Raw genomic sequence first — 18972 nt, 5'->3', positions numbered from 1 at the left:
AACTCTCCTGGCCCTCCAAGACGCTGGCCCCTTCGTCTCCTTAGCTTTTCCATTGCTGTGATGCAAACTTCTCTTATTTTCTTTGCCATCTTTAATAAGGTGGTAGAGCTCCCTGCTATACCATCCGCCATCATGTCAGCCTGCCTCAGTCGCAAATCCTGTGAAAACCTTGCAACACAAAACATACAGTAGGCTGTAACTCTTCAGTGTAGATTTAGCAAGAATGGGCTTTTCAAATTCGGACTAACGTGTACGGACTCAGACGCTTGTCACAGACATTTTGAAAAATATTCTTTCTTGTTGTTTGCTTGTCCTAACCTGTAAATGAATTTCATCCACTCAAAGAGAGGAATTTTTGAATGGCTGAATAAGGACTTGTGCTTAACTACTTTTGTCCTACTCCGGTTCCTGTGGGATGTCCGCTGACATGTCACACATCAGTTATGAAATGAACTGAAACACATAAATTAATAAATGTACACAGCTTACATGAGGTTTGTGTTTCAATAATGTCAGTATTTTTTCAAGGTTGTTCATTTAATATGAACCAGTGTAATCCAAGATCTAGCTTGCAGCTTTCTTCCTATGATTAAACCATGCACTTTAACATGTGGTACTGATTTATATTTGTAGTAAATGAAATAAATTGGTCAAAAAAAAATCTAAAAAGCCTATTATATAGGACCAAGTAACCTAATAAACCTAATAAAGAGAAGGACACTGTAATGTTTTAAAAATATTCTAAAATAGCCCATTCTGTATGTATTACGCATTAAAAAGAATCCATAATGACAAAAAAGGACAAACTAAATTCATGCTTGTTTCAGTTTTCAACATTTACAGAAATCAAAGGGAAAAGCTGTCCTATACTAAGTTACCTTATTTATTATTTAATTCTTCCCAGTGTACTAATTTAAGAACAATGGCAAACATTAAAAGCTCAAAGTTTGCCATTTTGGGCTTGGCTCGTTCTTTGTGTGGGATTGTACGTGCTAAATATTGGAGTTTTTTAAAAGGGACCATTAGCATACATCCATGGGCTAACTTATTGTGCACCATTGACAGCTACGGAGAGCTCCACCTTTGTGAGGCATTGGATTAGTTACATGTAGTCCCATGAGACTATAAACTTCCTGCATTCTTTTGTAGCAACTACTGCAAAATTGGACAAGCTTTACAGAACGTTATCAAAGAAACCATTCACCTGTAGTGCAAAATTCTGTTTTTGTCAAAACAAGTAAATTTAGTGTTACTGCATTATTAATGTCAAATTTCACACTGTTAGGTTAGATCAGGTCTAGTTTTTATAGTAATCAAGCTAAGATTCACATGGTGGCAAATTTGTTGCTATTTTCAACCTGACAAGTTTTGATTAGCTGCAATGATATGGTCCAGCTCAGTAGTGCAGCGTTTTAACCTTTTAAAATCCCAGGCTTATTACATACTAGGTTTATTATTCAGTAACTACACGTACTTCAGTTCAAATTGACTGAGCTATTCTTAGGTTATAGAAGTGTGTGATAGAACTTTGGGCCTGCTGGTGGGCCCAGGCCTTTTGAGGGGGTTAAATGTGAGAAAAAAGGCTTTTCTGAAGACAGATGAAGCACAGATTGAATATACTGTAACACTATAAGTTGCCATGTGCTGTTTATAAATTGTAACCCTCCAATCTGCAGTTGCTTCAGTAATCAGCACCTGGGACTCCGAGCACCTCTGAAGTTTCTGAAGGGTTATATGAGATTCAGTGTGGAAAAAAGTAAAAAAAAAAATGTAAAATGTAAACCCTATAATTTGTTTTTCTATAATTTGTTTAACAGTTATGGATGGGTAAAAGAGGAGAAGCTTACAGTTGGTGTAATACTCATATGTGACAATTAGTTTATTCACTATGAGATGTAGGTCACTTTTCTGCAAAATGGACCCCACTAAAATTTTTACCCGGGTTACGGTCCTGACTGTACTAGTAAGTTGTTTTGCATCATAGGATACACTGATATCAGAATTGAGAGATGATGACTGTCTGGTAAGTTTTCTGTACATCTGCTGATGCTGATGCTGATACTGATACTAATACCTTAACATTTATAAAATGTAGAAATTGGGACCTGTATTAATAATAACATTTTTTTGGATGAACATAACATTTTATTTGAAGCAATTATCTGTCAGTACCGATATGATTCTGATTTCATATCAGTACTGACATATTCCTAATTGCATCATAACGTTCCCTTGTTGTGTTAAGAACTACTTGAAATGTAATATGATGGTCTCGCATATGGAAATGTAGCCGTTTCCATATTAGATACAGTGCTCAGTAATGCTCATTAATGTTTTCAGAGTATGTGAAACTGAGATTCACAGGATTAGCACTTCAGAATGTGTGAAATAATGTGTGATAAATCACAAGTAAATAGAGCTAAACACACTCTATAAATGTCTCAATTAAACTTAAGTCCACCCTTTCATTTATGTAATTTCCAGTAAAGTAAAATGAGTTTTTATTACCTACACTTCTGTAAGCAGAGCACCAGTTGGAATCTGACCTGTACTGTGGTGTGTGACACTTTGTGGCCTGCTAGCTAAGCCAATGTTAGCTTAGTTAACATGGTACGAATCCAAACACCACAGAATAGATTACACTTTGCCTTTCTGTCCTTCCAACAGCAGGGGCTCTGTTACACTCCCTCTGATTTGGGTCTAAACTTGTGTTGGTACTTTAGATAGCCAGAACTAAACCTGTTCTGTGGCGAGCAGAGCTGTTGTAATAGCCAAGCTAATGCTGATCAGCTCTTCTTTCTTTTAGTCGAACATTTATCAATGCTTAGATTGGTGGTTTGACATTTATTTAATGTAGATTGGAAATGATGCAACTCTGTTCTTGTATTTGGTGACTGTAATAAACCTTTTGATTATTTTGATTTTGAAATATCACAGAATGAGAAGGAACAAAAAAAATGTAAACGAGCAAGGCTTTTACATTTGTACTTAATGGCCATTTTGACTGGAAATGAACAAAATGAAAGGGTGTTTTCTGACTTTTTCACAGTACTGTATAGACACATAAATCACACATTGATTTAAACAAGGTAATAATGTGTATTGCTTGCTTGAAATTTCTGTTTGACTCAGTTACTCCAAAAGAAGGTAACTGTCTTAAACCTTAGAGATGATCTGCTCACCAAAATTACAGAAGTTCTGAAGACAGTCTTTCTGATTCTGAAGCTGATGCATCACAGAGGTGTAATTGTTCTTTAATTGATCTCTTTCATTTGTTACATCCAAAAATCTGGTCTGTAACTGGTCTCTGTCTGTAGTCAGGTTGTTGAACTTGACCCACAGCACTGTGATGGCAGTCAGCAGGAGAACACACAGCAGCCCCAGACACACTGCAGTCAGTCTGTAGAATCCTGAAAACATGAACAGTGAGTGGAAACAATGTACACACTTAATGTCTTGTGAATTTGTACTTATGAATATGAATTAAATGTCTAAATGCCTGTTTATGCTGAAGACATTAAATGTATAATATATATATATATATATATATATATATTAATTACACATACTCACACACCCACACACCTGTGTTTGGGAACTGAGGAGACCAATTGTTGTAGTTTTGAAAGTGAAAAGTTTTCCATTCTTGCTTTATATAGCATTTCTACTGCTCGATGGTTCGAGGTCTGTCGTATTTTTTGTTTCATAATGTGCCAGATGGGTGACAAGGACAGCAGGCGGGCCAGTTTAGCAGCTGGACTTTTTTACTACAGAGCCATGCTGTTGAAATACGTGCAGAATGTGGTTTGGCATTGTCTTGCTGAAATAAGCAAGGCCTTCCCTGAAAAAGACGTCGTCTGGATGGCAGCATATGTTGCTCTATATTGTTCAGCATTAATGGTGCAAGTCACTCATGCCATGCGTACTAATTCACCCCTATACCATCAAGGATGCTGGCTTTTGAACTGCGCGCTGATGATGCAGCGTCCATGATTTCCAAAAAGAATTTCAAAATTTGATTTTGTCAGACCACAGGACACTTTTAAACTTCACTTCAGTCCATCTTAAATGAGCTCAGAACAAGAGAAAGCAGCAGCGTTTCTGGATCCTGTTTATATATGGTTTCTTCTTTGTATGGTAGAGTTTTAACTTGAAGACCATGGCCAACAAGTACTGGTTTTCCTTGTTCCTTGCATACAGAGATTTCTTTGGTTTCTCTGAATCTTTAGATTATATTATGTAGCGTAGATGATAATCACTGAGTTCTTTGCTATTTTACATTGAGAAACATTACTCTTGAAGTGCACTCTGTGAAACACAGCCTATCTGGTTTGTTCTGTTTTTTAAGCCCAATCATGTTACTGACCTGTTGCCAATTAACCAAATTAGTTGGGAGATATTCCATCAGGTGTTTTATTTAAAAGTATTACACAACTTTACCAGTCTTTTGTTGCCCCTTTCCAACTTTTTTGAAATATGTTGTCTCTGTACTATTTTCAATTAAAATACAGGGTTTAAATAATTTGCACATCTTTGCATTCTGTGTTTACATTTGCACAGCATCCCAACTTTTTTTGGAAACAGAATTGTATAATTAAATCAGAAACTTCTAACGTAGCAGGTCCAACATAGATTTTCTGACGAAGCTTCAGCAAACCTAACAAACACAGATGCCGTTAAATCGTTTTACAACAGCAGTTAATAACTTTCTCTGTTAATCCAAATTTAGATACTCAGTGCTGTGATTTTTTCAGGTCTACTTGAGATTGAGTCAAGACCGAGTCTAAAGTGGATGGAGTCCAAGTCAAGACAGACTCCAAATGTGAGCGAGACCAGGTCAAGTCCAAAACCCAAAGTACTGGAAAAGTGTAAAGGGAGGATTTTCTTTCTGCAAAACAAAACTGTATGTACACACACACACACACACACACACACACACACACACACACACACACTTTCTAAGCTGCTTATCTTTCTAAGTCACGAGAGGTGCTGGAGCCTATCCCAGCAGTCATTGGGCGGATGGCAAGAAACATCCTGGACAAGTCACCAGTCCATCACAGGGCAGACAGACAGACAGACAGACATACACATTCACACACAAACACCTGGGGCAATTTAGCATGTCCAATTGGCCTGACCACATGTCTATGGACTGTGGGAGGAAACCAGAACACTCAAAGGAAACCCACGCAGACACAAGGAGAACATGCAAACTCCACACAGAAAGGACCCTGGTCACCTGGCCAGGAATTAAACCCAGGCCCTTCTTGCTGTGAGGCAACAGCGCTACCCACTGTGTCACTGCGCCACCCCTCTACAAAAATAATTCCATTAAATTGAAATTATAGTGCAATACTCTCTCTTATTTATAAGTACAAATGTGGTATGGATTAATTTTTTTTGTCATTCAATATTTGCTCTGAATAAATGCAACAAGTGACCTCTCTGAATTAATCCGAAACTCATGTCATGAAATATCATGGAAATGTGATTAAATATTACAGGCTATCTGTTTCTGTCTTGATAGTCAATTAATGTACTTGACTAAAATGAATATCAAACTAAAGCATTTAGATCTGTAAATTGTTCCAATCAGTAACGCCACTCATCTGACATCAGGAACCCTTCCTGTCCTTTTACCTGCTTGGATCATCTGTCTGTTTAAGAGAATACAACACAATACAGTACAGCACATACATATTTATACAGAAAACTCTTTACAGAAGACAGTAAAACACTTTACTGCCCGGTCCAAAAGCCACCCAGTCAGATTCTGCCAATGTGCTTCTCAGACTACTGTACACCAGCCTTCTTACCTAACATGTCCAGCCTTCCTTCCTGACCAATGTCACTAACCAGTTTAACTCTGATTAGCAAACAGTATTAAGCTACAGTGTTGGTAGGTGCAAATATGAGCCATTGAGAACATTTAGCAACGGTCAGTCATCAAAACAATAGCCTAAACACCATAGCTGTGCAAAGCTGTTAAATTTAGTAAAAAGCCATTTACATGGACAGACCTACTGTATAGCTTCCTCTACTCAAACTCCACTAGATTCCTCTGCCACAGAAAGCTTTAAATAACGGCAAATCATCCAGGCTACTTGTTGAGGTGTAACGTAATTTAAACAATATACTTTCTTCACAAATAGCAGGAATGAACCAATGAATACTTACATAGTCATGAAACTCAGTAGAACGATATGAGGAGGACCATTTAAACGCACTGCAGCAACTGTTAGTAGGTTACTTCTCATAATCATCAACACATCAAATAGTTAAGTGGATTCTACAAGGATTTTTGTATGAAACAGTTTACAGTTCTGCTCTGAAAGTGTTGTTGGATTTGATCAAGACTGAGACAAGTCTGAGTATAAATACAACCAAGTCTGAGACAGTTAAAAACTGCAATTAATCCCTGCAATTCTCTAAGGTAGATTTCTCAAGCAGCACTGAGGTTCATTCAGTATAGCTCTGGAGTTTGAGGAGTGAGTGAATGTGCCCCTGAATGAAACCAAGGATGTTAAAAAGTCACACCATAGATGACGAGAAGCCTGTAAATGTCACAGCCGATTTTTCTCCTCATTTGTTTGCACAGTGAGCGTCAAGCATTTCTGCAGTAGCAGCAGTAGCGTGAGAAAATTCAGTTGTTCTTTCAGTGGTGCAAAAATACACACATGCACACAACCACAAAAATAAAATGCTTTGACCACAAGTGTTGCCAAGCAAGTAAAGTTCCAAACCACTTTCTGCCCAGCAGCATTCTGCCCCTCTGATATAAAGGATGGGTGGAATAATGAGTTTGATAACACTCTAGCGTGTTCAATAAATGCTTTGACATGTTAGTTTAGGTTATTATTCAGTGTCAGCTCTACCTAATAAATGACATAAGCAGCTGCGTAGGGCCCTGTGGCCACCAGGGGGGCCCTTAACAACTTCTGGATTATTACTGGCATATTATGTTGTCATGGTTGGCTAACCCCTTGCTGCCTAGTAATTTAATGCAAGAACAGAGCTAAAATGATACATCATCATTAGCTATTCCTACATGTTTGACTAACTGTTTCTTTGGCAGACTGCTCTTAAGCCCCACTTCATTTTCTTGGCCCTCCAGTCACTGCTTAGCAACTGTTTTCTTCTGCCTTCCTCTGCCCAAACTGCAGAGTTTGAATGTTAAACTCCAGATATGGTTATAAGATGTGCCTATAACATTACTGTATAGCCTGACAGACTGAAGGATCTGGTGTTCTACCCATTTTCAAAGACAAAGGAGGGGGTGGGGGGGGTGGGGGGTGTCTGAGGGCATGGTCCCCCAGGTGAAACTTTTGTCAGGTTTTAGTCCTGTCAATCTCTCCCTCTCTTCCTGTGTTTAGTAATAAGTTAATTTTATTAAATTCAGATTTACAAGAAATCAAGGAAATAATGGTTGCTAATTGTTTTTGTTTACACTGACATTAACTTATTGTAAACAACAATATATGCCAAATGCTCTTATCACTGTTTACTAATGCTGAAGAGAAATCTAAAAGGATGTAAAGAGCTGTCAGTAACGTTATTTCTGTTCATTCTCACACTGCACTACACATGATGAAGTTAAACTAGATGGCTTCTCAGTGAACTAATGGGTTAGCCTAACCTCTTTTCTTTGCCTCATGTAAACCCAAAGTTAGCTAACTAACCATGCTAACAAATAACTGAGTAAAAACATGATATCCAGCTGTACTGACCATTATCTGCCACAAATACATTCACTTTGAAACAACTTACTTTTTCACTCTGTATATTATAGATTTTGAATAAGGTCTAATGTTTACTTTAGTTAGCTTTAGCCAAAATCCTGTCTTCAGCTTCAGTGGTTGCCCTCTTATGTTACTTTGCAGAGTGAGTGAAACCAGCGACCCTCCCCCAGGTCTGATATGATTGGCATACTCACAACTTACAATTAATGAGTTTCCATTTTTAATGTTACGTTAGTAAATCCACCAGACTGAATTGTATGTAGCAACCTGTTAGCTACTTAGCTAACCAGCTGTGTTTGCGTCTGATTTAACTTTACTTTTATGCTGTGATGTCAAGGAAATGCTATATTTCACCAGTCTTGCACATTATTTATTCATTTTAAAGCATATTACATTAAAGTAAACTGACCTGCCAACAGACTAATAGCTAAGACGTAACAGGCTAACCACCTCAGGTGGCTCCTTTCAATGTGGAGGTACGTGGAATTAATTGCATTAAACATTGCTACTTGTTACTGACACGGCTTTATCTGGGTCTCAGTGTAGTCAAAATGCACTGATTCACTACATATCTGTGAGCAAATCAAGACACAACCATGGTTTTCCATGCATACGTGAACATATCAACTTAGACGCATAAACAGACCTAAGTGGTGGTCTCAGTAATATTATGGTTTGTTTGTGGTCCGATTCATGCATTTTGAGAACAAAACAGCCTCAGTCTGCTTTATAGTTAAAGAACCTTGAGGCTAACCTACGTACACAGTCACAGTCTTCCACCACTCCTCACCAGAACGGCCTGTGAGTTTGTAGCAATAATAAGCCATGAGAGACATTATGCTGAGTGATTTCACCATGTTCAAAGGAACAGTTCAGCAAAATATCAAATTAACATGATTTATCACTTATCCCAGATAGTCGATCAGCCACGTTTGATATCTACTTGTGCGTCTTTAGGTTAGAACAGAAGCTTCTAGGCTAATGTTGCTAACAAACACTGGGCTTAGACTGTCAACAACCTCATCTCAGTAAATACATGGCAAAATCTTAACTTTCTTGCTTCAAAAACTATCAATAAGATTAAGTGACCCTTATTAGTCCCACAATGGGGAAATTTCACCTCTGCATTTAACCCATCCATGCGGTGAAACACCACATACACGCTAGTAAGACACACACTAGGGGGCAGTGAGCACGCTTGCCTGGAGCGGTGGGCAGCCCAATCCGCAGCGCCTGGGGAGCAGTTTGGGAGTTAGGGGTCTTGCTCAGGGGTACCTCAGTCATGTACTCTCGGCTCTGGGGATCGACTGGATCTGGTCACAAGGCTGGTTCCCTAACCTCCAGCCCATGACTGCCCCCTTAATTTACATAAAGCAAGATTTAAAGTAAAATGGCCATTTGAACTACAATGTCAGCTGCATAGCATCCTGCTTTGTGGTGCTACTACTCATATTTGTGTTTTAGCATAGCTAGGGCTTCACAGCTGTAAGAGAGCTAGAGCTTGTACCTCCAAGAACGATAAAGCTACAAAAATAAGGTGCTGCATTCTATTTTGCAGCTGTAGCTTTTGGCAATAGACCACTGGCGTCATTTTGTAGTCTGCGCCATGTTCTTATGCCCATATCAGGAACTCCGGGTCTAAGCCCCATTTCTCTATGGACTGAATGAATGGGGTTTTCAAAAAATCACCTCTATCGCCCCCTGTGTTAGATAAAAATGTTCAGAACCCGATACGTTTTGTCCTGTGAACATTCTTCTCTCGAATAACACTGGATCCTCTGAATTATGAGGTTGTTAAAAAGTTGATGTATGAATATTACTACATGTGAGCTGAACCTATTCATTCTGGCCATAGAGAAATGGAGCTTAGACCTGGAGTTCCTAATATGGGCGTAACAAGGACTACAGAATGACGCACGACTACAGTGGTCTATGAACCTCAAACTAGTGGTCATTCAGTAAATGTAAGTATCATGCAAAATGTCTGTATGCGCACTGATCATTTTTCACCTGATGATTACAAGCAATGTCACAAATGGCATATTCTAAAATCTACAGCTGTTCCTAGTCAGTTTCTATAAATGGGAAGTGAATCTGAAGTCCATTTTGTGCTCATTTAGCTGCTGTCATGCCATGTTAGCAACATTAGCCTGGCAGCTCCACCTATAAACTAAAGAAGCAAACTTCAAATATCAAAAGTACTGGTTTACTGCATCTGGGGTAAGTATTAATCATGTTAATCAAGCTATTTCTTTAAAGGATAATTAGTTACACCCAGTAAATTCACACAAATACACAGTCTTATATAGGCTAGAGATCAAAGGCCTTATACTGGATTGCTCTTGTGTGATACAGTACAATGCAAGGTAAACCTAATGGTTATGATATAAATGTCACATTCTAAGATTTAAATCAGGCTCACGTATGATTGAGAAACTGATTAAAGCTGGTTAAGCATTATTTAACATAGTAAAACAGGAGTAAGTGAAAAATGCCAACAAAGACTTAAACTTACCTCTGTACTGAGGATCTGCTGTACGTGAGTGAGAGGTTTTGTCCTCTTTCTCAACATTTCTAAGATGTACATTTTCTGCAGTTACTGTACCGGAGTCCCTTCTGTTGCTCCTGGTCTGATGCATTTCTATATCATCCTCATTGGCATACATGTCTTCATATGAGTGTCCACTGCTGTCTGAATTTCTTCTGTTGTCTACAGTCATTACTGAATTTGCATAAATATCCTCCATCATTTCCATTCTGCTCTGACTGACATTAACTTTAACTCTGAAAACTCTAAAAGTGAGCAGAGTATCTGTGCTTTAGTGTGATAGTAATCAGTCTTCTCTAAACTAAGAACGTCGTGTTAGATAGTGACACTGGCCACAGATGTGAGACGTTTGAGACACATGAGTCACATGGTACATGTGGAGAAGCTTCTTGAAGCAGAAGTTTTTCTTTAGTTTGTCAGCTTAATTCAAACTCTTGGTCATCTCTTCACTTAAGAGCATATTCTTATGTAGAGGTTCAGAGCTGGGTTTGCAGCTCTAAACATGTTGGACTGAGTTCACAAACAAACAATAACAACATTAGCTTTTTGCTTTGTCCTGCCTATTAAATTACACTGTGTGTAACCAAAGTCCTTAAGAATGTGTAGAGCTCCATAAACCCGAAACTAAAAACCACTGTATCATTTCAAAAACACATTTGAAATCACTGGTGAAATATAACAAAAACAGCATAAACAGTTTGTAGTATTTGGCTCACAAAAATGGGTTTTTCCAGCTTGTTTCCGGCTATCGACCACGCACATATCTCCACAATGAGAACCTTTTCTAGCAAGTAGATTAACCAGAAAGCCAGCCATCCACTTTCCCAGTTAAGAGATGCTGTGTTGAGTGTTATGAGCTTCTCCATTCATGTTTCATCCAGTGACCTTATTAGTGTTGGATCAGCTTTAATGGATTCTTGAAATTTTAAAATTAATTTTCAGTACTGAGCTCCCTTTTTGAAAACTCTTCACAACATCACCACTCTGTAAATCAAGCAGTGGGTGGTTTTTTCCATTCTTGTGTACTGAAAACACTCAGTGACCACAGGTTCCAAAATGTTGAATTCATTTCTCACTCAGAACTGTGTATTTCTGTAGATGAGATTACAAATGCTTACAAAACTCTAACACTGAACTCCAGAACATAACACGAAAATAAACTGGGTATCAATTTTCTACTATCAACTATCAAAGCCCAAATTATATTGTAATGATTATAGAGACTCATATAATTCCATAGTAATTATATAGTTCTAATGGTTATAGAGACAAACTGCTGATTGAATGTGTTTAAATAGGCTGATCATGACTGATTCCCGTCTGAGATGACCAGGTATTGACTATCTACAAAATGGATGGTCCACTGAGGGCCCAGCACATAATAATAAAAGAACTGCATTTTCTATTACATCACTTGTTCCTATACAGTAAAGATATACTATTCTATTAAAAAAAATCTCAGTTCAGCAACAAATATGCTTTATTCAGATATTCCAATATTTTACCATCATCATTACATATACAATTCAAAAGACATCACAGCAGTGCAGAGTTTAACATTCTACCTCATTAAATACCTGATTCAACTCATCAGTGAATTAGCAAGACTTTTATGGGTTGATTTAAGCATCAGAAGAGTAAATATCTTCAGAATCTGGCCCACCAGGAGCTGAGATAGTCACCCCTGTTTTAGAAGGTTATGAGATGCTGAGTGTCCTCCTGATCTTACTAAGGTATTATGTAATTTGTTATTGTCCACTTAGAACTGGAACTGGTTAATAATCTTTTCTCACAATAGTTAAAAAAAAACAATTTCTACTTATTTTGGGTCCCTCAGTTAAACTGTTTTTTTTCCTTTAATGATAAAATGTATTTTAATGTAAATGTGTATGATTTACAAAATGAGAAGCGAAGTGCATTTTTACCTTTAAAAGTGAACAAGCAGGTCAACATTTATAAGTGTTTTTATTGTGTCTAAATGCTATTTTTAATGGAGTAGTTGCATGTTCTTCTCTTGACACAGCTGTCTTTGTGGAGAGGTGTAAACTGTTTTCACAGCAGTTCGTCTCACACTTCTCTTGTTCAATAGCCACAACATTTCACCCACAGAGAGCCAAGAGCCAACATGGCACTTGTTAACTGCTTGTGTGTGTGTGTGTGTGTGTGTGTGTGTGTGTGTGTGTGTGTGTGTGTGTGTGTATGTATGTATGTATGTATGTATGTATGTATGTATGTATCCATTCATATAATAATTACATATGAAACCGAAATCATTAATAGAGACAGTAATAAGCTAAATATATACACAATATCAACATTAATAGGTGCTTTCTTTGGGAGGTGTCTGTCTCAAACCCTAACCCCTAAATTTACACTCATCTTACAATTTAAGATCTTTTATTTTATTCAAAGTGAAGTTAAAAGGGCATTAAATTGTATCATAAATTTAAGTTTTAAATTAAAAACATTATTTAAAAAAATACTGTCCCCTGTTTTCATGTCACTACTGAAACACAGGGTGTTTCTCAATACCAAGAATGAGAAGAAGAGTTGTGTTCTTGACTAGTTACAATAGTCCAAATAGTTACAATATATCCAAAAATATATTGCAAAAAAACTGTTGTATGGTATAAGTAATAAAAAAGAACCTAAAATGACCGCTTTGTGTTGTTTTTCTTTGTCAGAATAAAGCCAAAGTTCATCACATACGGCCATGACAGCAGCAGTATGATGAGCCTACAGTGGGATAAACTGTGATTAAAAGTCTATAGTTCTAATAAAATAATAACTGCAGGGTTTGGGGCTCGCAAATAAGAACAGACTCTACTGTTTCCCAAACAGCTCTTCATTCTGAAGCACTGTCATTTTTTTAAATCAAAATCAGCCAAATTAGATTTTATCTATAACTTAATTTTTTAATAAAGGCTTAGTCTACCTTTTAATTAATGAATAAACAAAAATGGGGGCGGGGGTTCTGTGAGTTTCAGCTACAGCTTCATGAGATCTACCCAACTGACTTGTCTTAATTTAAAAATAAATAAAGTCAGCTTCTCAATGTGAGACGACTCCCAACGTTCACCTAAAAGAACCAAATCAAAAGAGCCGACTTGTTTGTGAACGACACATCACTAGAAATGTCCCACTCGTAGCTGTAGTGAAACCCAATGTCATATATAGGGTAAACCTTCATATATGCTCCCTGGTTTAGTTGGGTGGCTCCCTCTTGTGGTTGTTGAGCTACATTCACTTACGCAGGTCTCTTCTTTTATGTAACTCTGGTTAAGAGGAGATTCTTATGGAGATTTTCAGAGTTGGATTTGCAGGCATGTTCATATTGGAATCACTTCTGGGACAAACAGTAATAACTGATTTTCAGTTAAAACTGTTGCTGGTATACTGTGGTGGCTGCCACTTGCCCTGGTTTGCAGAGGTGGCTCTGAAGGGGGGCTGTGCAGAGCTGTGCCACGCACCCCGCCCCCCTCCGCCAAAGGGACGCTAAGTGTTGCTGATTTGTGTGTTGATGTTGTTTCTTTGTTTAAGGTGTGTGTGTATGTGTATTATGAACTCAACAACTCCTTCTTAATCGTTATTGGTGGGAGTCTCTTAAACATGATGTACATAGATTTGTAGTCTCTTGTTCTGTCTGTGCACAAAGTAAAACTCATAAAATGCTTCCAGCTGGTAAACTCATGTCCTTGCCTTTACCTGAATGACCATGGTTTGATTTAGCAATTGATTTTGTCACTGATTTGCCTCCTTCTGAGGGTTATACCACTATTTTAACTGTAGTTGATTGCTTTTCTAGAGCAGCTAGATTCATTCCTTTTAAGGCCTCACCCACTGCACTCCATACGACCTTAACTCTATACGAACATGTTTTCCACAATAATAGTATACCCAAGGACATTATTTCTGACTGTGGCTCACAATTCACATCTCGAGTTTGGTCAGGCTTCTGTGAACACTTAGGTGTCAATGTCAGTCTCATTTGTGGTTATCATCCTTAATCCAACAGAAAATGAGCTAATTATAAACACCTGTCCCTCGTTTTATGTGTTTGTTAGTTTAGTATATAAGCCCAGGCTTTAGTCTAGTTTCTTTGCGAAGTATCGTCAGTCAGAAAACCTACATTAAACAGAAAATTACACAGAAACCTCAACAACGAAATATAGGATTAAAATATTCAGTATTTAATGTATCCACTCGTTTCCTTTATTTCAGCTTCCATTAATTTAGGCTTTCAGCTTTTCAAAGAAATCTGCAGGGATATTTTCCATACCTCCAAAGTTCAGTCGACTTGCTTTACAAATCAAATGAATCCCAAGCACATTCAGTGATGTTGAGGTCTTCAGGTAAGGATTTAGATTTAAGCCAAAACGTATCGTATACATTTGTGATTTGAATGTAAGTTTATTTAAGTGCAATATGAAATGTGAGTCACATGAGGAATTTTGGGCTCCTAGTGCATTCAGTTCCATTTCAGATGTATGAATGTGCATTTTGCCTACTGTACTTTTCATTCATTCAGATCAACTCGTACAAGTTTGTGTTTCAGTGTGCTCCGTGCACAATACTGGCAATACAATACTCTTGTTGCACTTCGACCAAAATCATAATCATTCAGTGTGCCATGAAATCTATATTATGCTTGTAAACCCTATATTTAAACCTCTTGATTGAAGGTGATGCTGACCTTTTGTAACCCCTGTTTACTACCAAATAAAATTATTTTGTCTTTATTTAGCTGAGGCAACTTTTTTTTGTTCAAAGTAATGACAGTGTCTGTGGGACTGTAGTCATTTGGAGAGAGAGTTAGTAAATCTGGGTGTGGTCAGTGTAACTATGATCATCAGCTCTGTCTCTTCTAATTAATGTGAACCCTTTTTCCTCTTACTGACAGATACTATTACAGTTCTGTGGTGTCTGTATCAGTGAGTACAGTTTAAAATAATGATCTTTATTAACAGTAGACGTGTTTATAGTAAAATAACTGTGATTTGGTCTAGATAGCTGGGGGAAAAAAAAAAAGCCACACACATTCCCCAAACATGCTGTTATTCACTCACATGCTGGTGAGTCTTTTCTCACAAATCCAAACAAACCTGTGATTACAGGGATAATCAGCCCATTTCATTGCAGTTACAACACAGTCCTCGTCTCCTAAATTCCCGTTGGGTTCGCTGCTCGCCCAGAACCTGAAAGAGAGAATCAGAGAATCCACTGTGTTTATCAGAGCAGTGAGGAGTCACAGTCATTAACTGCACCATGTCCAGAGTTCAGTTCAGTGATCTCTTACCCAGTGGTCAGTGCTGAGCCATCCACCCATTTCCAGACCCCCTCTGTCTCACTGTCAGTCAGACCAATCCAAGTCGTCTGTCCTCGTCTCAGTATTTCAATAAAGTCCTGTTAACAACCAGATGTACATTCTCAGAAACAGAGAGGAAAAGTAACTCACTGCACACATATTTGTTCTGGTCATCTAATGTGAACGACCATCCCTTCCTCAAAATCTCTCTCTCTCTCACCTGTTCCTCTCTGCTGTTTATGATCAGCAGGTCTGATCCTCTCTCTCTGCAGTCCTGTCTGCTCTCACTTCAGTTCTTCTCTCCAATAGAGATGAAGTACATACTTGTGGCAAAAAACATTAAACCTTGCTGCTTTGCCTTCTCTATGAATTGAAAACATACACAGAGATCCATTATACACTTTAATGTTAGTTATTTTCTTCTTTCACATGTAAGTCAGTGTAATTGGGTCCTTGGTAATTATTCCTCACATTAAAAAGGGAACACCGTACTGGTAATTTGTTTTGCATCTTGGGATACACTGATCTCAGAATTGAGAGATGATGACTGTCTGATAATGTGCATCTGCTGATGTTGATACTGATACCAATATATTAACATTTATAAAATGTAGAAATTGTGGCTAAACATACCTGTATTAGCAAAATAACATTTATTTGGTTAAATATAACATTTTATTTTAAGCCGTTATCTGTCAGTACCTATATGATTCCAATTTCATATCAGTACTGACATATTCCTAATAGCATCATAATAGTCCCTTGTTGTGTAAAGAACTACTTGAAATGTAATATGATGATCTTACATATGGAAATGTATGTGGGGTCCTTGTGTACAGTGAGTAATCAGCCAAGACGGACAATGAATTAAACTTATTCTTCCAACTCAGTAGGCACGGGCATAGCTGTCAACAGTAACACACTCCACATGTCTTTTCCTCTAGTCCTGCCCTTAACACTGAGGTGCAACAGCGACCTCTAGAGTCTGACATACAGTATAGGATACAATAATCCCCCCCTTATTTAAGACATCTATTACCTATTATATAACAATATAGTTAAGTAATAGAACCTATAAATCAACAGTTTACTGAATAATTCCACTGTTCTGGGTATTACTGAAGCAAATCAATAACCAAAACAAAATACGATATCAATCAGCAACTTAACTACCGTGAAATGTAACTGAACAGTCATTCACAATTAATTGTCTTAATAGCAGACACATTGGTTTGAATTTAGCAAATTAAAACACTAAGACGAGATTTCAGAGCGGCTTCCACACTTCCAATTTATAGTTAACTACACGCGTTCTGGCAAAACTATTCCTTAACATCTGACATAATCCTTCAACCAAAAGGTCCCGTTGGTCCCGTTCAGGTCGGGGTGAAGCGCGAGGTATCAGAGGTTTGTTTTCCGGCGCTCGTGGCAATTGTGCGAGTGGCTCTGAGAATTTTGTATGTCCTTTAGGAAGTTTAACAAGGACTTTGTCCCCCTTTTGGAGAACAGCCGTGCGCGCTCCACATCTAATGTCACAATACCTTTTCATTTTTGCTTGCTGAGCAGACACCCATTGAGATGAGTGCACGTTTTCCTACTGTGAAGTAGTTAGAATGGTGAGGCCCCAGAAGTTGAATGAGGTGTCGCTCAGTAGACATGGAGAAACTCAGCCACTGTGGTTTTCCATGGTTTTGATTGCAGAATGACAGACTGGATGCAGCTTTTGAGGACTCAAACTGTTTGCCCCTTTGGTGGCTGGGTGGTAAACTGGTGGGCGGATATGCTTGATTTTTCAGGAAAGCTGAGAATTCAGCGGTGGTAAACTGTGGTCCGTTATTAGTGACAATACACTCTGGATTTCCATGTCAACTGAAGATTGCTGTAAGGAAGCCAATCACCTGCTGCGCTGTTACTGAAGACACAAACGCCACATTGGGCCATTTACTGTGATAGTCTATTAGTGTTAGTGAGTAACGGCTCTCCTAGATGGCCGTCTCGAAAGGACCCACCACATCCATAGCCAGCATTTTCCAAGGCTCAGCTGGAAAGGGTACAGGTTGAAGAGACGCAGGCAAAAGTTTAACACTTGTCTGATGACTGGCACTGCTGACAGGAAGCAATCTGTTCTTTAACCATTGCGTCCATCTGCGGCCACCAGTATAGGTCGCGCAACCATTGCTTGGTGCGCACAAGGCCCTGATGACCTTTGTGCGGCAGAGCTACAAAAGTATTGTGCAGAGAAACTGGTATGATGAGGCACGCTCCTCTGAACACATACTTGTCTTTAACGGAAAGTTTGTGTCTCACTTTGTAGAAGGACTGCAGAGATGACTGAAGATTCAAGGAAGAGGAAGGCCAGCCACGTTCAATCTGAGAGCGCAGCGTTCGCGTTTCAGAGCAGGAGGACGAAGCAGCAGCACATTCAGTAGAGCAGTAGACAGCAGGGCCACGAATTCAGGTTCGGTGTCCAAATCATTCTTGGGGGAAGCAGAAGCAGAAGGAGGCGGGACAAGCAGTCAGCGGTAGAATTGTAGCACCCCAGCCGGTAGACATCATAATTGAAGCAAAGTAAGCACGCTGCACAGTGTGCAACACGCATTCCAGCGCGATCTGCCCCCTTAGCTGTGAGTAAAGTGGTCAAAGCCTGATGATCAGTTTGCAATGTGAATTTTCGACCCAAGAGGTAAGTTCTCCTTTTTTTTTTTACAGCCCACACATCCAAGTAATTGGCCACATTTGGTAAGCCCTGCAAGATCTAAGCCATAATTTTCTGAAAGGCAGCCGGTGCCAAGGCCAACCCATATGGAACCTGGCAGAACCTGAAGAGCCCTTTGCGAGTTATAAAGGCCGTCAGGTCCCAGCTATCTGGATGGAGCAGAACCTGATGATATGCGCTCTGCAGGTCGATTGTTGAAAATACTGTGGCCCCTCTCAGTAGTGAAAACAACTTGTCCATGTGTGGCAGTGGATAGCTGTCCACAATAATGGCTTTACTGGGGTTTGAGATCGACACATTCGGATGCCACCCGTTTTTTTCTGAGTGATGAAGATCGGAGAAACCCAGGGCAATGCATCAATCTTTTCAATTATGCCCTCTCTAAGTAGGCACTCTAGCTTGGCAGATACAGCATTTCACACAGACGGAGATAAGTGGTGCAGTTTTTGACGGATAGGAGCAGCGGTGTGTGAGAGCTTTACTTTATGGATGAAGCTTTTTGTGCAGCCCAGAATACCTGACGGAGATGATGTGGAGAGCTGCCTAACAGGGGTGAACGCATTGGCGAAGCACATTAACAGAGTAAATATCAAACTCGGGTGAAATGTCCCATTTTCTGACAAGTCTTGCACTTTGCACAGCAGCAGGGCAGTTCTGAGTG

General features: G+C 38.9%; 1 protein-coding gene across 1 annotated transcript in view; it reads left to right on the top strand.

Moving 5' to 3' along the window:
* LOC118816501 (C-type lectin domain family 4 member E-like) overlaps positions 1-18024 on the top strand; it is a 36286-nt gene extending 18262 nt beyond the window's left edge. Inside the window, exon 5 of the mRNA XM_036582908.1 lies at positions 17910-18024. Within this exon, the coding sequence (XP_036438801.1) occupies positions 17910-18024 (115 nt within the window). The remainder of the gene's footprint in view (positions 1-17909) is intronic.
* Positions 18025-18972: the final 948 nt, after the last annotated feature.

This window comes from Colossoma macropomum, unplaced genomic scaffold (genome assembly GCF_904425465.1).
Source record: "Colossoma macropomum unplaced genomic scaffold, Colossoma_macropomum, whole genome shotgun sequence".
Lineage (NCBI taxonomy): Eukaryota > Metazoa > Chordata > Actinopteri > Characiformes > Serrasalmidae > Colossoma > Colossoma macropomum.
The sequence above is the reverse complement of the archived record's forward strand: the minus strand, read 5'-3'. Positions and strand labels throughout refer to the sequence as shown.